General features: G+C 42.2%; 1 protein-coding gene across 10 annotated transcripts; it reads left to right on the forward strand.

Moving 5' to 3' along the window:
- Positions 1 to 1,063: 1,063 nt before the first annotated feature.
- LOC306815511 (HAUS augmin-like complex subunit 6) lies at positions 1,064 to 19,648 on the forward strand. 10 transcript variants are annotated; one of them, XM_079332071.1, is made up of 18 exons: positions 1,065 to 1,277; positions 2,937 to 3,032; positions 3,755 to 3,827; positions 4,811 to 4,949; positions 5,525 to 5,672; positions 6,676 to 6,741; positions 6,865 to 6,916; positions 7,103 to 7,276; positions 7,923 to 8,098; positions 8,660 to 8,789; positions 9,337 to 9,418; positions 11,221 to 11,311; positions 12,291 to 12,375; positions 13,052 to 13,231; positions 14,067 to 14,199; positions 14,542 to 14,710; positions 14,801 to 15,499; positions 18,806 to 19,648. In XM_079332071.1, exons 1-17 carry the CDS (start codon positions 1,126 to 1,128, stop codon positions 15,462 to 15,464), a joined length of 2,610 nt encoding a protein of 869 aa, XP_079188197.1. In that variant the 5' UTR covers positions 1,065 to 1,125; the 3' UTR covers positions 15,465 to 15,499; positions 18,806 to 19,648. The 10 variants fall into 10 exon arrangements, with proteins under 10 accessions (XP_079188195.1, XP_079188197.1, XP_079188202.1 ...); XM_079332076.1 differs by lacking the exon at positions 14,801 to 15,499 and having other exon boundaries at positions 14,542 to 14,783; XM_079332070.1 differs by having other exon boundaries at positions 4,814 to 4,949; positions 14,542 to 15,499.
- The last annotated feature ends 527 nt before the right edge of the window (positions 19,649 to 20,175 follow it).

The following is a 20,175-nucleotide window of genomic DNA, read 5'->3' on the forward strand; positions in this document are numbered from 1 at the left end:
TCAGTTATTTGCTAAGGGCTGGCAAGTCTGCATTTGCTCATGCACAGTAACTTGTCCAAGAGCTGGTGAGGATGGGAACAGGACTGCAGGCAGACTTCTTACAATTCGTGTGCGAGGATCAGGCTGTTATAAATGAGAAACAAGTATTTCGATATTCAGCAAAATTTAGATTGCTTGATTTTATATAGACAGAGCAAGCAGCACACTGGGGATACATGGGGGCCACTGCCCACTCCACGCTCCACCAAACTTTGGTTTGCAGCTCCCTTTTATAGCATGGTTTCCTTGTAGTCATCAGTAATAGGGTTTTTATTTTTGTTGTCATAATTTTGCCAGGTAAGCAGTGGTGGTCCATGGAATCACTGGATGACGTGAGTCTCTAGACAGTTTGTCAAGTCCCATAGATAACCATCTGGTCCTGGTAGATAAGGGAAATGGCAGAAGTCAGGAAGTCTGGTCTTAGGGATAGGCTGCAATTGATTACACAAAGGCAGGAAATCTGATTTTGCAGAATCTGTTGGGCTGTGTGAAAGTCTTGTTTTGCAAGCTGTCAGTAGATACAACTTATTTAGAAAACATAATATTCATAAAAGGGGGATTTAAAACAGAATGATTTAATCATATATTTTCCTTTCTTAAGTGTCATGCTTCATTTCACACCTAAGTATAGTGGTTTGTACAAACCCCAGTCCTTTTATGATTAACACGAATCTTTTGTCTCCGTGCCGTGGGTGTGAGCGCAGGGCAGGCCCGGGAGCTGCAGACGGCTCCTGTGGCTGTGAGGGCCTGCAAGTCTGGTCATGGAAACGCCTCGGAATAAAAGTTTAAACCGCACAGCCCGCTCGCCGGTGGGAGGTTTTCTTGTTCGGGTTTGGGTGGGATTTTTTTGTTGGTTTCGTTTTTTTTTCCCCGCCGCGAACATTCTCCAATCCGATGACAGAAACCCTATTTAAACGGTAGGGTCTCGCGGAGGGATGGCGGCGCCCGAACTACAGCTCCCGTGAGGCAGCGCGCCTGGCTCGCCTCGCCTGCGGGCGCCGGGTGCGGCCGGGAAGTCTCGCGAAGGTCGGCGAACGGGGCGGGCGGACGGCCTAGCGCGCGGGAGTTTGTGGCGGGCTCGGGGAGATGGCGGCGCTAGCGGTGCTTGCTTCCCACCCGGCGGGGCCCGTCGCCCGCCCGCTGCCCGGAGCTGCCAAGTGGGAGAGCGATCACTTCTGGCTCTGCTTGCTGGCCTTGGGCTTCAATCCGAAATGCCACGAAGGCGTAAGGCTGGGGAGGTCAGTGCTCAGGAGATGCAGGGGAGAGCGGAGGCGGGGGGTCCGAGCGGGGCCCCGGGTCTCACTCGGCAGCGCGGGGCGGGCGCGTCTCGGCTTGGCCGGCGAGGGGCTCGGTGCCCTGGGGACACAGAGCGCCCGGGCAGTGCCCGCGGTGCCGCTGCGGTCCCTGCTACCTCAGAGTGTCTGAAGAAATGAAACCCGGGCGCGGTGAGAACTTCTGCTCACCCGCACAGTCCTGTGAGGAAGGGGAGGTTCGGGGCTTCCTAGCGCGCGTTTTGAAAATGTGCCTTGAAAGGTAACGCTCTTTTCGGAATTGTTCCGTAGCGTCGTAGATTATTAGGGGACTGGAATGGACCTTGAAACAGCACACAGAATTCCATCCCTGCCGTGGGTGGGACAACTCCCACTAGACGAGATTGCTCAAGGCCTTACCCAGCGTGGCTTTAAACACTACCACGGTCGGGATATCTGCAACCTCCGTGGGCAGCCTGTTTCAGTGCCTCACTGCTGGCACTGTAAAGATTTTTCCCCAAATATCAAACCTAAATGTTCCCTCTTTCAATTTGTACTCATTATTCCTTGTTCTGTCACTCCAATTCCTGGTGAAGATCCATCTCCAGCTTCCCTGTAGGTCCCTTTCAGATACTATAAGGTTGCTCTAAGGTCTATGTACCGTCTTTATAGGTGAGGTCCTCCAGTCTGCTTTTCAACTTAGTGCCCCTTCTTGGACATGCTCCAACAGCTCCATGCCCTTGTAATTGTTATAAATGAGAAACAAGTGTCTCAATATTCAGCAAAATTTAGATTGCTTGATTTTATATAGACAGAGCAAGCAGCACACTGGGGATACATGGGGGCCACTGCCCACTCCACGCTCCACCAAACTTTGGTTTGCAGCTCCCTTTTATAGCATGGTTTCCTTGTAGTCATCAGTAATAGGGTTTTTATTTTTGTTGTCATAATTTTGCCAGGTAAGCAGTGGTGGTCCATGGAATCACTGGACGATGTGAGTCTGTAGACAATTTGTCAAGTCCCATAGATAACCATCTGGTCCTGGTAGATAAGGGAATGGCAGAAGTCAGGAAGTCTGGTCTTAGGGATAGGCTGCAATTGATTACACAAAGGCAGGAAATCTGATTTTGCAGAATCTGTTGGGCTGTGTGAAAATCTTGTTTTGCAAGCTGTCAGTAGATACAACTTATTTGGAAAACGTAATATTCATAAAAGGGGGATTTAAAACAGAACGATTTAATAATATATTTTTCCTTCTTTAGTGTCGTTCTTCATTTCAGTCTTAAGTTTTCTTGTTTGTTCAAACCCCAGTCCTTCTATGACTAACACGAATCTTTTATCAATTATCATGTTCTGTTGGGGGCACCGGAAATAAACGCAGCGCTTCAGGGAGGGGTCTCACAAGAGCAGAGCAGAGGGGCAGAGTCACCACCTTAGACCTGCTGGCCACACTGTTTTTGTCCCAGCCCTGGATTTCACCTGTGCTAAATAGGATGAAAGGTGCACACTTCTTTCCCATAGGAAATAAAGCATTCAGTTAATGACTCTGTAACATAATATTGTTTGTAGTCCTTAGCATTCAGTAAAAATACTCTGTTAATTTGTTACCGTAACTGCTTCTGATGTGTCTGTTCGTTTGTGTGTTAGGGATATGTTTACTAAACCAAATGGCCGAGGGTTTGCTGTCGTCATCCGCTTCTTGTTCACTAAGCTGGATAAGCACCGTGCAAGACAAGTTTTCGAGTGAGTGTTTGGCTTCTGAGGTTACTCATGTGGCCTTGATTAAGAATATGTTGTGTGCAGTTGCTGGAGGGGAAGGAAGTGATTTGTTGGGGAATACTTTGGAAGAAGAGCAGTCAGAGAATTTGTTTCCTTTTGATCACAACTCAGTCAATCATCTTTGATCGGTCTGAAATGTTGCCTTAATGAGTTGTTTCTGTTCCTATCTGCTACTTGGCAACTTTGATATAAATTTTAATAGCAGATAAATAATCTACCTGTCCCAGTCTTTCTGACCAAACAGAAAAGAACATTTGCCATGTATGGATTGTTGCCAGGACCTTCAAGGTGGCAAGAACCCTGTGTTCTTTAATGGTTTTCTTAGTATAACAGAGCTGTTTCAGCTCTTATGTTTGAAGAGCTGGCAGGAGGAAGACCAGCAATCTGAAAATGGTCGGGATTCTGGCCTCTCTTTTTTCTTCCCTTGTCCTGAGTTAGAAAGAGCTGCAGACAAATCTTTCTCTAAAATAATCTGTAATTAACTTAAGGAAAGAAAACATTGTCATTTAACAAACTTTGGTCTCTTCTTGGTCTAGGGTATATGCCCCTCATTTTCTGGCTTGGCATCAGTAAGAAATCTGTCTTACTCTTGTTTTTACAATGGTTCATTAGGGATCTGAATATTCGTATGTATTTTGACGTGGCTTATTTTTTGTCCTTCTTCCTCATCCTTTTGAAATGAAAAGGCAATCTGCATGGAGAAAACTACCAAGTCCTAGATTTAGGAAGCACTGCTGGATGTGGCTAAGAGAAATTGCAGTGAGTATCATGAAAAGTGGAAGTTGATGCTCTGCAGGTTTCTGTGACCTTATTTCTTTGAGGGAACTGTTTGATATCAGAGTTTTAAGTAAGGAATTATTTTATCAAAGGATTCAGTTTTGCCTACTATATGGAAGTATATTCTTCCATCTAGTTTATCTTGGACTTCCTTGAAGAAAAGATGTTGGCATTGGGGAATTTAGAAGACAGAGACTTAGTTGGGTCCTAAAACTGCTGTGGCTTCCTTTTGGGTACCAGTATTTGGTGAAATGGAAGTCTAGAGAGTCTGTTAGCCCTGGATGAGAGTAACTTGCTTCAGCTTGAGGGGTGTTTGTTTAAGTTGCCTGGGAAGGTGTTTATTATAGTGAAAGCTGATTCACATGCATGAAAAACTTAATAATTTTCTTGTCTGTTGGGAAAGGGTCTAAAATGTAAAGCCAGCTTTTTAAGGGCAAAGTGACACTGATTGCTTCAGGTATCATTGGTTATTCTTCTGCTTTCTTACGCTGCCTTTGTTTTAATGATTGTTCTAAAAAACTTGTCTTTATGTTCTTCAACACTTCAGTATTTTAGTAATAGTGGGTAAGGTAATACTAAAGACACAATATCTTTAAATAATATGAAAGTACACCGATTCATTACTTTAGTAGAAAATATGAAAGAAAACGTGGATGTGTTTTCAAAGATAGGGATTAGCAGTTAGGAATGAAGAGGGCATTAATTTTTAATGTTTCTCCAACACTGATTTCAATCTTTGCATTGAAACCGTCTTCTGAGCTAGATCAGTGTTGAACTTTGTTCAAAGTTTGATTCTCTTCTGCTGACTACAGGAGATGTCACCTGTGGTGGCAAAGTCATTCAGCTTTGCATAAGGCTTGCTAGTGGGTAATCTGCAGAATTTTGGTGTGCAAGTCTTTGATAGCTGCTGTTTATGCTTTACTTCTTAGATTAGTTTTGCATTTAAAATGCTTGTACTTTTCTAGAAGCAAAAGGAAATCGATCTGGATCTTCCCCAAATTACCCCTTCCGCACTGATTTGTCCTGGCGGAGCTAAGTTTGTTCACATGATCTACTGCTTGGCAAGATACGTCATGATTGAGGAGATGAAAAAGCTCTCTGTAGGTGAGCTGCGTGGGACAATAGAAATGCTGCATTTGTTGTGTTTGTACATCTCTCAAATCTTGTATGTGTGACAGGAGCTTTAAGGAGTTCTTAGTTGGGTGCAGGAGTCAGAGCCTTTCCCAGGGTTCTGTGCATTTGCACAGAGCTCCTGCTGATAGAGCAGTGCAGGTGGTTTTGCTCTCTGTAGCTTTGTGAGTCTTGTTCCAAGGCTCTCCTGTGCAGTGCTCTGCACCATTACCCACACAAGCAATTGTTTGATCCAAAAGAGTTGAACGACTGCTCTATTTTCTTTATGGGAGCTTGAGGGATTTTGAAGAATCAGATATGTCTTTTTGAGGCATCTTGTGTTATTGTAACCTAAAGAATATAGAAAGGGAGTGAGTGAGTGAGGGAATGAAGACGTATCCAACAGAAAAAAAAAAAGGCAGAAGAGGCAGCACACTGCATGCTGTATTTCAGTGCAGGTAAAAACGAGCATCTTGATTTGTGATGATTGCAGTTTGATCTAGATAGATGAGGAAGTTGTCCCATTTGTTAAAAGCAAATAATTTAATCCAAATGCTGATTCTGTTTAGGCACTGGTATACCTTTTGCTGAAGCTATCATGCAGAGACCTAAGGATCTGTACATGGCAAAAGCCAGACACAGGGTCGCATACAATAAACTGCTGCAAACGCTGCAACAGAAAGACTTTGTTTTGCAAGAATACAGGAGAAGAGCAGGGTAAGTAGTGCATGGAAAGAAAGTGAGTCTTTTCATAAAAGCTAACTTATGTGTATGTGTTTTAAAAGGATTTGGAAAATCTGTATATGCTTTACATTACAGAACTCATTGTGTTGAGCTTGTCCTTCTTTCATCAACAGTTGTACTGCTTGTAGATCTTTTGTGGAGCATAATAGTCTAAAGAAATTAATCATTTAGGAGATGATAGATGTTACTTAGGCATAAAAATAGGGAATTCTGCATGCACAGTGGTATGATTTCTTTTGAAGGGTCATATCCTAAAAGATAACATTCTCAGGATGAAACATTTGCTTTTGTTTATTGACTGTGAGACATATTTTATTGACTTAAACCTTAATTATCTCACCAAAAGTATGGTGTTCTTAGCTCATGTTTATGGCGGACACTCCTAGCTTGAGAAATGTCAAGAGCTGAAACTTTCTCTGCAAGCACAGAGTTCTGTATCAGTGGAATGTACAGAGTTTACATAACTGGAACACTGTTAGGGACAGCTGTGAGTTGTTTAGTCTCCTGTGACCTTGTTTAGGAGATGTTATTACTGCTGGCTGTTTGAGTGATAGCCTTCAAAAATGTAATTCTGTTGAGTTTTTGTCTCATTCTTGACAATGCATCAGAACTCCCAAGATCCTTTTCAATGCAGCATGATTCAGGCACCCAGTCTTTCTGAAAATAAGACTACTAGGTTTTGACATGCTTAAAATGTCAATTGAAGCACTTTGACAAAAGAGGTTCTGTGGTCCAGCTGCTTGTACTTCAATATTCTCTGGTCTGGTCTTTTGAAAATGAGGGGTTTGGGTACTGTAGAATTGCTGAATATATTTGTAGTTCACATTGATAATAGATTACTTAGAGTAACTTACTTATTGCTGCTGGGTATAAGAAACACCTGCCTCGGTGTGCAGATTTGGAAAGGATGGGCATGACTGGTTATTGGCTGTAAGCAATTCTGATAAGCTGTACCAGCTGTTGAATTTTTTCCTAGGGTTTTAAAGAGAGAAATACAGCAGACAAAGGCTGAATGTGAAGCCGCGCGGGAGCAGTTATCTAGGTGAGTGTTTTTCCCTGTAACTAAGTTAGGATATAAGGAATAGATGAGCTGCTCAGTTTTATGGAATGTAAAGGATAATTTCACTGTAGCCTGCTTGAACTTTTGTTTTGCATGTGCATCTAGGATGAAACAAAATGATCAGAACAAAAACGACACAGCTGAGAAAATTCAGAAGGTGAGCGTTTTGTTCCTGATGTGGCAGTGTGTTGAATTGTAACATTTCTGCAACACCTGCTGTCAGATAATGTTATTTGCACTTGTCCATCTGATGGTGCTGGCACTTTCACCTGCCTCCATTCTCTGCCATTATAGGTGTTAGAGCAAACATTTTAACACACAGGTTTTGTCCTTTCCTGTTCAGGTCCGCAGCATGTGGGCACTGATAGTGGAAACACTGACATCTCTGCGAAAGGAGAAGGAAGTTGTGGATTCTGTACTTGCAGATTGTGCTAACCCCTGTGTTTTGGATGGAACTGATGTTGTTTTGAGTGTCCCAGCGTTGCTGACTCACACAGTTGAAAGTAATAAATATGGTGTAAGTGGTTTTTGTCCTTGCTAAATGGCTGAACTGCTTTCATATAGTCCCAGGGATGCAATTAAATACCTTATAAAATTAAACAAATCTTAGGAAATCTTAAAATTAAACTAATCTTAATGGATGATTAGAGATGAATGCAGAAGGGTGCATGAAATAAGTATAATCGGTATGCAGAGATTTCTTGTTATTATAATGCTGTTTTGTATTTGCTCTGTCTAACCCATGAACTTTTTCAGTTTAGTAAATACTAAGCAAATAGTACATACTATTTATTAGTCTATTTATAGTATTTGACTTTTTTTATTGACAAAAAAGACATTAAAATTCTGTTGGTTGGTTTAACTGGTGCTGCAGCTGATTGGCTTTTGTTTCCATTCTCTGATGCCAGGTGATGTTCAGTGACGGAGTTGGTGTTATTTGTGCTGGATCTTTTGGAGCAGTGTTCAAACAGAATACCTCAGTGGTTGAAGTTCTCTTGGCTTGGATTGCTTTAACATAGAATAGATTTTTTTTAAAATGAAACTCTCAGGACATGATTCTAAGTATAATTTACCCTGTGTCCTGGTTCTGACTGCAGAAGACATAACTTTCTGATATTGGTACTGTTCACTAATTATTTTTTAATTGCTTGCTCTACTTCAAGTTTTGTACAGGAAATTTATATGAAGGTGGAAAACTGAATTTCCTAACAGTTATTCAATTGCTAAATGAAGCCCTGATGACATTGAGAGATGAACATTGTCCATGTGAATTAAAAACACTTCACAGAATTGAGGACTTGGTCATATCCTACAGGAATGTACTACATTCTTGTAAAAGGTAATGACTGTGAAATTTTCTATAATTGCTTGCTCTTTAGTGGTAGTATCATGTCTACTGGAGTCTTTTCTAGAAAAATGCTACAGCAAAACCATGTTGGTTCAGTCTTTTTCTCATGCCTCTGGAGAAACTAATGTTTGTTTTAATTATCTCTATGGCTTTTTATTGAGATTCTTCTCTAGTTAACTTCAGCTTTTTGCCTTTGTTTCATTAATGTTTTAATCTTTGTTCCTGGGGATCTCATTTGCTTGCTGATGTGATTTTTTGCTTCTTTTTGTCTTGTTGCATTGATAAATTCTGAGATTTTTTTTTTTAATATCTAACTGGCTTAGGGAAATTTCAAGTGTTTGTTGTGTAGATGTTTTAGTGAACATGAACACTCCCCAGCATCAGGTTTTTTGTTTGTGAATTTCAGTTCTTAGTGTATGCATAAATGCAAAAATAAATGGATACATGGGAAAAGTTTGTCAGGGTAAGGCAGAACACAAAATACTTTTCCTCTTTGTGTAGAATTGTTCTCTCTACCAACAGTGTTTCACTTTCCATATTTCTATGTTATAGCCTCTGTGGAAAGCAGCAGCGCTGTGAGCCAAATGTTCAGTCTGTTTCCAGAGAGCAGGAAACCTGGGAATTGAAGTGGAAAACGGTTCTTGGCCAGTGTCCTTCAAATTTAATCTTTCAAGGTGGTCTAGTAAGTAGTGTTCATTTCATCTAGTTCTGGGAAAGAGCAAAGGGTGAAGGTGAGAGAGGATGCAGGTCTAAATGAGTGAGTTCTGTTGCAACACTCCAAACTGATCTGTAAGGTTGGACTATTCCCATAGTGCAGGATGATTCTGCTAATTCTGCTTGAAGAAGTCATGTTCCTTCAAGAAAATCCATTTGACTTGATGATCTCTAATGTCCTCACTGGAGATGTTGAGATGGTAGATTGGCATAAGAATTGGCAGAATTTGGTTTGGTTGTTTCTGTCCATCTGCCTGTGGGAGCTGAGCATTTGCTGATTTCTGTTTTCCCCTTTTAAAGCAATGGACTTGATGAAAAAATAATAATTTCCATTTTGACACTTATGCTGACAGAGGTTATACCCTGGTGTAGCTGCCCAGTAGAGAGGAAGAACTTCATGTTGAGTCTGACAGCTGGTTTGCAGGAGAGCTGTTTGAAATAACTGTCTGTTAATTGCTGCTGATAAACTGACTTGTTCTGCTTGCTTATGTAACTTTTTCTTTTCCTTTTGAAAGCAACCTTTGGAAGCTTCATCACTTCAATCTTTCAGTTCTTCAGACGAAGATGAAGACCCTGTCTTTTGTCAGTCATTTTCAGGTGGGTGAATGGGAGAAGCTTCTTTTCCTTCTCCCCCAGTGCCACAATTGTTCAAAGTTTTGTGGAGTCAAGAAGGTTCCCTTCTTGCATTTGCAGATGGTCTTTGGTAGTCTGTGGGTAATTGGTTCTGAATGACTCTCTGCCAAAATTCTTTCATTTTTTAAATTGGTAGTATCTTGGAGATTCTTTGAGGCCTGGCACAAACCTAGTGCTGAGCTGCTTGGTGTTTTGTTGTTTTTGCACAAAGGATGTTGAGACAGATGTCGGCATACAAAAGTTTCTTCATGGATTTTAGAGAACACATTAAGTCTAGCAGTAAAGGTTCCTTCGGGTTGGAGGAGTAATAGAGAGAAAGAAGGTTAAACTTTTCCCATTGACCATCTAGGAGAAGAAGCTGAAGGTCTCCTTCCAGGCAGCTGTCTTTCCCTGGTGCATTCTGAAATACTTCATTCCTTAGTAACTGTGCCATTTGATCATGACCTCACTTGGTCTGTGCTGGTTGCATTGAGTCGTTGGTGAAGTGTTGGTCAGAGCTCCCTTTGATCAGGCATGGTTGTTGCACGTGCTAATTGGCTGATGATCTGATGAGATTTGACTGGGTGACCTCATTTCACTTATTGACCAAGTCCAGACACTAGCACAGTTACAAGTTAAAAGCTGCAAAACAAGGAGAAAGACTGCTTGAATCATGTCATTTTGCAGTCTCTTTTAGGAAAAATGGCATAGCAGCCATGTATTGGAATGTCAAGATTCTAAACATGGCAGGAAGATTCTTTTGGTTGCAAAGGTAGAAAGTGCTGCTCCAGCGCTCAGAGTGTGTGTGTACAAGGCTACAAGCTGCAGAGGAAAGGCTGCAGAATTGGATTTGGAACAGAGTTTGCCTTAGAAACTTGAAATATTGAAGCATTGTACAATGCTGCTGTGAGCTGGTGGAATCGGAAAGCTTGAGACAAACTGATGTCTCTGTGACATTCTCTGTACTCTGTGGTTGAGTTGCATTATTGGAGAATACTAGGCCACTGAGAACTTAACTTCTGCCTGTTGATAGGGTCAACTCCAAAAGCAAAATACTGACCTCACCTAACTGCTGGAAGTGAGCTTGGATTTCTGATGTGTTGTTGAGATGAATGGGACAGGAAAGGCCGTTCGGCCCTGCAGAAGCTGAAATTTAGGATTAGTAGAGATCTCCTGAGGTTCAACTTTGGCTGTGTATACAAGGTGTGCCAGAGTTAGTACATTTTTCTAGGCAGTCTGTAACTGAGGTGTGTGTGCCTCCAGGAATGTTCCAAACCTCTGCTTGTGTAACATTTTCTTAAGCAAAGCTTCGCCTTGCTTGGACTGAGACAGCAGGAGGGATGAGTATATTCACAGAAATATTTATTGGTGAATGCATCTGAGGTCAAGGTGGGTAGAATTGTGCTTGGTTAATTGATTTGCTACACAGTTGAAGTGTCTGTGGAGAGGAGGGGATAATGATGATGTGGCTGGGATTGTAGTTTGGAGGGAAGTAGAAAGTCTGATGGGCATATGCAGGGCAGCACACAGAATCCTGCTTCTGGAACATGTGTTCAGGAGCAGCAGAAAGAGGTGCTGGCTGCTGGTGGCACCTGTGGCTACAGGTACTGCCTGACCAAAAAAATTGATAGCAGTGTCCTGCTTATGTATTAATTAATTTTTCTTGAAGTATTCATAAAATCCATCCAGTGAGTAATTCTAGAAGTAGTGTGAGTGAGCTGTGTCACATGGGGAACCTAAGTGAAGAAAATGGAAGCAAAACTAAAACCTTTGAGTTGCTTTTCTAGATAATGATGACTCTTGTCATGAAGAATGCCATGGGAAGAATGATGGGGCTTTAGAAACCATGAAGGATACAGCATTAATACCCTCAAAAAGGTATGCCTAATGAGAATTGGATAAAAAAGCAGTAGAAAAAGTAGAAGTTTGCTTATTGAACTTGAGTATTTTGCATCTCTTGAGTCTTAGTGAAATGCTTAAGTAGCCCACTGCTTCCATCACAACAACTTGTTTTAGCAATATAGTCCTAAAGTAACTGCTTTGTTCTCCAGCTGATGACAGATTGACCAATTGGTTGCTGCTGAGTAGGAGGAGTAGCAGGCAAATTGAAAGGTTTTTTCCTTGCTTTTTAGCTATATTCTAAGACAGAGAGAACAGGAACTTCTGTTTCTCAGGCTAAATGTTCTCTACAAAACTTTTTTCATTGCTCTTCTTGAGAGATAGACTCCCATTTTTCTCTAGCTACTTTTCCTACAATACTATCAAAGGGTTAGACACAGAACAATGGTATCCTAGAAAGTTTCCCTTTTGTCATTTGCTTAGTCCAGGAATACTTCATGACCTTTTGAATAATGCTCTTTCATAATACGACTCCTACAAATGCAATCGGCATGGAACTTCCCAGAAGTGCTAGGGCTGAAGTTTTTGGTAGCCAGATGAAGTTAAATATCAACAAGTTTCTATAGGAACAGAGCTGTTTATGCCAGAAATGGTTCAGTCAAAGACTGCATAGGAAAAAGAATGTTGTCAAGTCTGTGGAAGATTTTGCAATTCTTTCTTGGAGCAGAATTCAGAAGACTTGTTTGCAAGCGTATTGAAAAATCTGTTTTTCTGTGTGCTAATCAATAGCAGAGTTGATTAATTGACTATTTTTGGGAGGCTGATACACAACTAGGGCTAGAGCTGCTCTAATTGTCACACTGTTCTCCCTATAGTAAAAATTGTTTTCTGATGACCAGGATGAATTGAGGGAAATGGTAATGGACAGATACAGAGCACATAGTACAGAACAGCCTGCTGAGGTTTACATTCGAAGTTGGTTAATTTATCTCTAAAATTGTTGGGTTTTTTTTTCTAGCTGCTTTCTCTCTCCCTTCTTGAGATGCTCATCAGTGGTGTCGTCATCGGAAGCGTCTGGAAACAGAGACCCGTTAATTGCAAATGTAACCTATCTTTGAAATAAGTTAAACTCCTGGCATGTCCTTTTCCTATTAGTTGAAACTTAGACTTTGTGGAAAAGGGCTTTGGGGGTGGTTTTTTGGGGGGCTTTGGTTGATTTTGTGAGGTTTTGGGGATGTTTTTGGTTTTTGAGCAATATTTTTATGCATTTGAATGAATCTGGCAGAATTGTAATAGCTGACTGTTGGTAACTTGGTGAAGGTTTAGGAAAGAGCAGTAGGAAGGAGGTGCCCTTGTATCTGACTTCCTGTGTAACACAGGGTGTGCCTGATTCCCTGTTTGCTGAAGCAGTCTTTTGGATGGAAGCAGTGATCAGGCTTTGTTTCTTTTCAGTTATCAGTGAAATTTAAGGGTTAAAATGTGGTGTAAAAGCAACTTGGATGTACTTATTTGTTCATGCACAACTGTTCACTGCACTGTGATCAAGGTAGTTGCAAATGAGTCATCTTTGTTGTATGTTCAATCTATTCTGCTTACTAGTTAGGTCCTGCTTGGAATTCAGTTGTAAAAATATGTTGTATTTAGTTAGAATTTAAGAAAGAAATATTTTTGTTGACTAAATACTGGGGCCATTGCAGTTCAGAATTTTTACAGCAGTTCATGCTAATATCCTTGCTTTTAGGTTTTAAAATGACTAATAATTTCTGTGTATTTCTGTAGAACTTGCATACTTGCGTGGGAAATAAAAAAGCTGTGCCTCCAAAAATCTTAAGAAATGGAAAGGAAGAATTCCCTACTTCAGAAATGGAGGAGAATGTAGGCAAAAATGTTCTCCAATCAAAGTCTGCTGTGCAAAAAGATGACCTTCTTGAAAAAGCCAGAGATGAACTGGTAGAAGAGGTTAGTAATTCTTTTGTTTGTTTTGAAGTAAGTGATCACTAAGTTCAGACAACAGATCACTAATTCTAACAAAAAATGTCTCTTGTAACCCACATCCATTGAAAATTACCTTTTTCTGCTCGATAGTTACCAGGGTCAGGGAATTTTGGAGTGGACTGGTAGACACTGAAAGCATGAAGTTTGTGCAGGTGTCGTGCTTAAAATCATAGTGAAGTGAACAGCAGAATCCTGGGATGATTCCATCTCAGTCTGTAAAACAATCTGCATCTATTCAGAAACAAAAACAACTGTTGAATTCTTAAGTGACACAAGTTAAGTATTTAACAGGGGCTTGGTAATTTTAAGCAGGAATCAAAGTATTTTTCCTTCAAGGTATTTTATTTAATAGTTGACTGAGGAGTTCCTTCACAAGAGTTACTGTAAAATGTGCTACATCTTGTTTTGGAAAGAAAATTGCATTTTTCACTGAAATGATAGTTATTTCTCATCTGCTGAAGTTTTTGGTCTGTATGAATCTATCTCTTCATGGTTATGAAGTTTTGACTAATATCTTAAAATGTCTTCTATCTGAGCACACTTTCTTATTTGAATGGTGGATTCATAGATGATAAGTGAACTGAGGATTGAACCTGATTTCAGCCTCTTCTCTTCATTTTGTGTTTGTGGGATCCTATGGTCATTGTGAACCCCAGTAGTAAATAACAGAAAATTTAGGATATTCCAAATTCTCCAGATGATTTGGAGAATGAGATTTATTTTGAACCATAACTGATAGAAATGAAGAGGTTCTAATTTTGCTTTCTCAGAACTTGCTGTTCTCTTTAACATTCTACAGATTGCAAGGTCAGTGTGCGAGTCAAATGACAGTGATGAAGAAAAAGGAATGGCATTAGAGGATCTCGTTAGCTCACTGTATTTTAACCCACTTTTAACAAGGAAACAAATCCCCCGAACTCCAGAGAATCTGCGTGAGTCTGAAAGTCTGTTTTTAAATGCTTATTGGTAAAAAATGTAGTGAGTTCATTGACATGTCACACGATAAGAAAAAGAGAATTATTTCAGTGATGTTGCATGTTTTTCTGATGGCTCACTCTGTAACACAGCACAGCAGACACAGTAAGATGTGAGTACTGTGAATTCAATTGAAGAGATTTTTTTTCTTACCTAGAATCCACTTTATGTTGAGGAAACATAAACTTTTTAAAGCAGCTGTACATATTCCCTCTTGGATTGCTTATGTCACTGAGGGGACAGAATAAAAACAGACTGATTGAAAGCACTAAGATTTGACCTTGGTTTCTTCCATTTAGTTACTGAAATTAGAAGTTCGTGGAGAAAAGCTCTTCAGCCTGAGGGCTCCTTAGACCTGGAGCTGTCTGCAGCTGAATTGGTGACAGAAGAATCTTCAGTGAATACTGTGCATGGTGTGCAGGAGGAGGTGGATTCTACCTCTGTGTGCTCTGAAGATGGATCTCCTGTATCTGACTTGGGTCCTCTTGTGGCAGAAAAGAAGTCTCAATTCAGTTCTACAGAATCTAGTTCTCAGGAGCGGGTGAGCACAAATCTCACATTTGAGTCTTCAGATTCAGAAACATCTGAAATTCAAGAAACTGAGAGAACTGACTTAGAGGAACTGGGTTGTTCTGCTTTGAGTGGAAGTTCTGTAGAAGATCCAAGCCAGACTTTGCAAAATTTAGAGAAGAGCATGAATATTGCAGATACTCATTTGAAAAGTGATAGCAGAACAAATGCAGAACTTTCAAAGCACTGTGGCAGTTTTCTTGTGGGTGAGATGCTGTGCCAGAATGCATCTGCCTTAAGGTCTGTCAGCCATGGAACTGCTGACATGGGGATATGGAATGAGACACTTCCAGAATGTGACACAGACTGCAGCACATCTGCATGCTCAGAGTCTTTTTTTACAATGAACTGTGAAAAGTCAATGGATGATTCAGGAAATGAGGATATTAAAAAAACAGATCTGCTGTCCCTGTCCAACTCATGTGAAGTGCTAAAAAATACTGAAAGTGAAGAGGAATTGTGTCAAACACATCATAGAGACAAATGTGAAGGAGCTGAACTTAGCACAATACGAGAAGAAGGAGAGGGAGATGACGCTGATCCTTCGATAGATGAAGGATTTCCCAAGGTGCCATTGCCAAACTCTCCTCATGAAAGCAAACATTCCCCATTGTCTTTGCCAGTGGCTTTCCAACAGATGGATGGTGAATGAAATCCCACTAGATTTACTACATAAATTGAAGTTGGGTAAGTATGTGTGTTCTTTGTGCATCAAGGTTTTGTCCATTCTATCACTGGCTCTACTACCACGAGTAACCTCTGAGTAGTTGAACTGTGCTGTGCAAGTGGAGGGAAACAAATTATTTGTATGCTTATTCCTCCTAGAGGATGAGACATTAACAGAAAGGAAACATGCTTCCTTTAGTTCTAGAGTTCCAGCAGCATCTCTCAAGTACAAGAGAAGATGTTCATCTGACTTTCTGCCATCATCTGGACTGGTTTAAAAAGAAAAAAGCCTGAAGGTGTATTAACTGCAATCTGCAGTTGGGTTTTGAGTAATCTGAAGTTAGATTTTGAGAATTCACAAAGATAGTTTAAAGTTCTGTGTTTACTCTGAACAAATGTGGCTATTTAGAAATGTGTCATGGTCATTGAAACTTCTGTGAGTTCATTAAGGTGTTGATAGAACTATCCTGCATTCTAGCATGCCTATCCCCTTATCCCATTCCCAGTGGGAGTGTCAATTGTTGAACAAGTATTGCAGTATTTAGTTCTGTGTGAGGTTAAATTATTGAAATGGATTGATAGAAATGAGCTAGTAATGGAGGAGTTCCATGTAAACAGATAGTGTATAGGGATGTGATGGGGCAGGCCAGCCCAACTTGGGATTGACTCTGGTGACGTGTGTCAGTGAGAAGTGCATCAGCGGGAAAAGGAAGATTGGGGAATGTGTGGGGCCATTGCTGAGGGAGATGGGTGTCCTGGTGATGGGAGTCACAGTGAAGGTGGAATTGCTGAATGCCTTCTTTGCCTCAATCTTTACTGCTAAGGCTGTCCTTGAGGAATCCAGAGCTCAGAGGTGAAGAGGAAGGCTGGAGAAAGGAAGACTTGCTGCTGATCACAGAGGGTTCAGTTAGAGGTTAGCTAGACAGACTTAATGCCCACAGACCTGTGGGCTCCAGCAGCAGCTCCTGTGGCTGCCAGAAGAGCTGACAGGTCCTGCTGCTGAGCCATTCTCTATTGTGCTGAGAAATGGAGATCAGGAGGTGCCTGGTGGCTGGAGGAAAGCCACTGTTACATCCCTCTTCCAAAAGGGCAGCGAGGAGGAACCAGGAAATTGCTGTCCAGTCAGCCTCACCATCATCCCTGGAGCAGTGGTGGAACAGGTCACTTTGAAGATCATCACCAGGCATGTAGGAGAAATGGAGGTCATCAGGAATAGTCAGGATGGGTTCACCAAGCAGTCAGGATGGCTACTGGGAGGAGACAGGTGGAAATAATGGGAATAATACTTTACCAACAGCCTTGTGAGATGCTGTGGCAGGGTGGGTTGGCTGGGGGAGAGCAATGGGTGCTGTTTGCTGTTCAAGAAACTTCCCAGTCTGGCCATTGATGAGGCTCTCTGGCAGTGACATTGCCAATGTCAGAAACTTTTCCCTGCTGGGAGTGAAGCTGCCTGGCAGTGCGTGACTGCAGTGCCTGCTTGGCTCCTCACACAGCCACACTCCCTTGCAGTCAGAGCAGTTTCCTTACAGATTCCACTCCAGGTTTCCCTGAGCAGTGTCTCAGACATCTCAGTCCATAAAGCCATTTATTCTTGGTGCACAGAAACAGCTGGAGATGGTGCCTCTGAACAGGACCCCCAGAAAATGAGCCCCAGACCTTTCACATCCTCCATCTCCTTGCATGCAAGTCGTCCTCTTCCTCCTGAGTCTTCAGATTCTGTCCCCACTCTGTGTCTGTCCATCTAGATGGTGTCATCAGTCTTCATCTCTTGAGAGTTCTCCAGAGGGTGGGCAGTTGCCAGCTCCTGATGTGTCTTGGTGTCCATTCACCTGGCTGCTGTCACCCATATTCATGCCCCTTGATACCCTGAAGTTTGGTAAAGTTCACAGCCTCTTGTCTCAGGCTGCCAGCCAGAGCTCAGATTCCATCTCAGTCATGAGCTTGGGTGTCCATCTGCATGGATCAGATGGTATCAGTGCTACCTTAATTTCAGCAAGGGTTTTGGTACTGTCTCCCATAACATCCTCACAGGTGATGCTCAGGGAATGCAGCTTAGAGGAATGGGCTGTGAGGTGGATCAAGGAGTCCAGCAGGAGGCTGCAGTCAGTGGTGTTCCCAAGGGATCAGTACTGGGGCCATACTTACTCAACTTGTTTGTCAGTGACCTGGAGGAAGGGATTGAATGCACTCTCAGCAAGTTTGCTGGTGACACTGAACTGGGAGGAGTGGCTGCTGCCCCTGAAGGCTCTGCTGCCATTCCACAGGCCCTGGATCAGCTGGTGGCTTGGGCAGAGAGAAACCTCCTAAGGCTCAGCAAGGGCAAGTGCTGGGTCCTGCACTTGGGCAGGAGCAGCCCTAAGTGCCAGCCCAGGCTGAGGCTGAGCTCCTGCAGTGCAGCTCTGTGCACAAGGATCTGGGCTCCTATTGCAGCATGAGCTGTCCATGAGCTGTCAGTGCCCCTCTTGTCAGGAGGGCCAAGGGTGCCCTGGGCTGCCCTGGCCAGAGTGTAGTCAGCAGGTGGAGGGAGGGGATCCCTCCTCTGCTCAGCCTTGGTGAGACCACTTCTGTAGTGCTGTGTCCTGTTTGGGGCTCCTCAGCACAAGAGAGACCAGGAGCTGCTGGAGAGGGTCCAGTGGGGAGCCACAAGGATAATCAGGGCTTGGAGCTTCTATCTTGTGAGGAGAGACTTTGAGAGCTGGAGCTGGCTCTGTTTGGTCTGGAGAAGAGCAGACAGAGAGGGGGTCTCATCAAGACATAGAAATATGTCCAAGGTGAGTGCCAGGAGGATGGTGCCAGACTCTTCAGTGGTGCCCAGAGAAGAGACAAGGAGCAGAGGCTATAAACTAAAGCACAAGAAGTTCCACCATGACTTGAGGCAGAAATTCTGCACTGAGGTGGCAGAGCACTGACCCAGCTGCCCGGGGAGGTTGTGGAGTCTCCCTCTTTGGAGACACTCAGAACCCACCTGGACTCGTTTCTGGTGTTCACCTGCTTTAGGTGCTCCCGCCTTGGGGGGCGGGTTGGACTGAATGATCACCAGAGCATTTTCAATGCTAACCATGCTGTGATTCTGTGATTTAATGAAGCACTTGGAATTTAATATCAGCTAGTCTCAAGGAGTAATGAAATTTGTTTCTTTGTGCAAGCTTTCTGCAATCTAGGTTTCATTTAGAACTTTGGCTCTGTTGCTAGCAACTGATTGGAGCGCTTATCAAAATTAGAGCATCATTTCACATCATATTTATTAATACATGTGAAACAACTTAAGTATTTCTGTCTTAATGGTTGAATATCATAGAGTGCAAACTAGTGTGTTTTCTTTTTCAGACAAGAAGAGTTGAGTTAGAAGCTGGGCACGAAGGAACCTTCATCAGGATGGGGTTTGTAAAGCAGCAGCAGAACTGTAGCAGTGCATTTCTGGTTCCCTTGAGCATGTAGCATCTTCTCCAAGCCTTGTCTGGATTGGGAAGTTGCACTCCTTTTGGTGGAAACTGTTCCAGTCTCCTGGTTTAAAAGTATCACTTGCCTGCTCTGGCGCTGTCAATTTAATATCGTCCACTATGGCTTTCTGTGTACAGCATGTTCTATGTTCATTTATATACAGAACTGGATTTTCCTCTTCAAGCATATTTTAAACAGCAGATTTTAAGTAAACGGCATAACCCTAGAAAATGAAAAAATGAAATGTCAAAGGATAAACAGTGAAATCTGTTAATTTGCTGCTAATCCACATCTCATAGCCCATCCTAACCCTCAACCCAGCAAACTGAAATTTTTTTTGTTGCTCTACATTGCATTGCATTAGTCTGTCTTACTGAAACTTCTGGTTGGTATTGCCATCAGTTCTACCTGTTGCTACCAGTTGCTAGAGGCTATTCCCTTTTTCTAATTTTTGCTGGAGTGCTTATTTCTTTAGCTGTATTACCGAATGAATATTTTACAATAAAGTTATAAAAGTTGATTGCTTGTGATAGTGTTATTGCTACTTGATTTTAATAACTGGCATGCACTCATTATGTTGCAATAATAATAATGCAGGGAATAGATTCTGTGGTAAGGTGAGAAAGTACAACTTGAGATTCCTAGAGGTAAACTTCTTGTAAAAGCACTGACTCCTGGCCTAATAAGTTTAGAGGTATTATTTAAATAAAGTTGTTACTTTGTTCTGGATTGTCTTCCTCCTTTCTTCCCAAACAGTTGCCCTGGGTTTTAAGGAGAAGCTCCACTTGTGTTTGACATCTTTCTTCTGAAGCAGATTGGCCAGGCTCTGTGAGAGGCACAGAGGTGGCTGTGGGAGCTGTGATCTGTACAATGTGGCTGTGTGTGTGTGAGCAGGGGAGAGGGAAGTGCTACTAACAGCCAGTGGCCAGGCAGGTCAGACAGTGGCCCAGCTGTTCTCAGGTGTGACAGTGACTCAGCTGTGCTCCGGGTGTGACCAGGGGCAGGTGGGCATCACTCATGGGAGACCATGGAACAAAGGACGGGGCAGAGGAAACGGCCCCAAGTTCTACAGAGGAAGTTTTTTCAGGAAAAATTCCTGTCCTGTTTTGAAGGACAGGTGTCTGCCAATAAAGGCAGAAGCTTTTCTTTGAAATGGAGAATGTAAACTCTCTTCCTCGAACTTACTGTTATAAATCTGAAATTAAGGGGCTTTCAGACAAAGATACAGGAATTAGGAATAACAGTTCTTACTAGGA

This window comes from Erithacus rubecula (assembly GCF_903797595.1).
Source record: "Erithacus rubecula genome assembly, contig: scaffold_148_arrow_ctg1, whole genome shotgun sequence".
Classification (NCBI taxonomy): Eukaryota; Metazoa; Chordata; class Aves; order Passeriformes; family Muscicapidae; genus Erithacus; species Erithacus rubecula.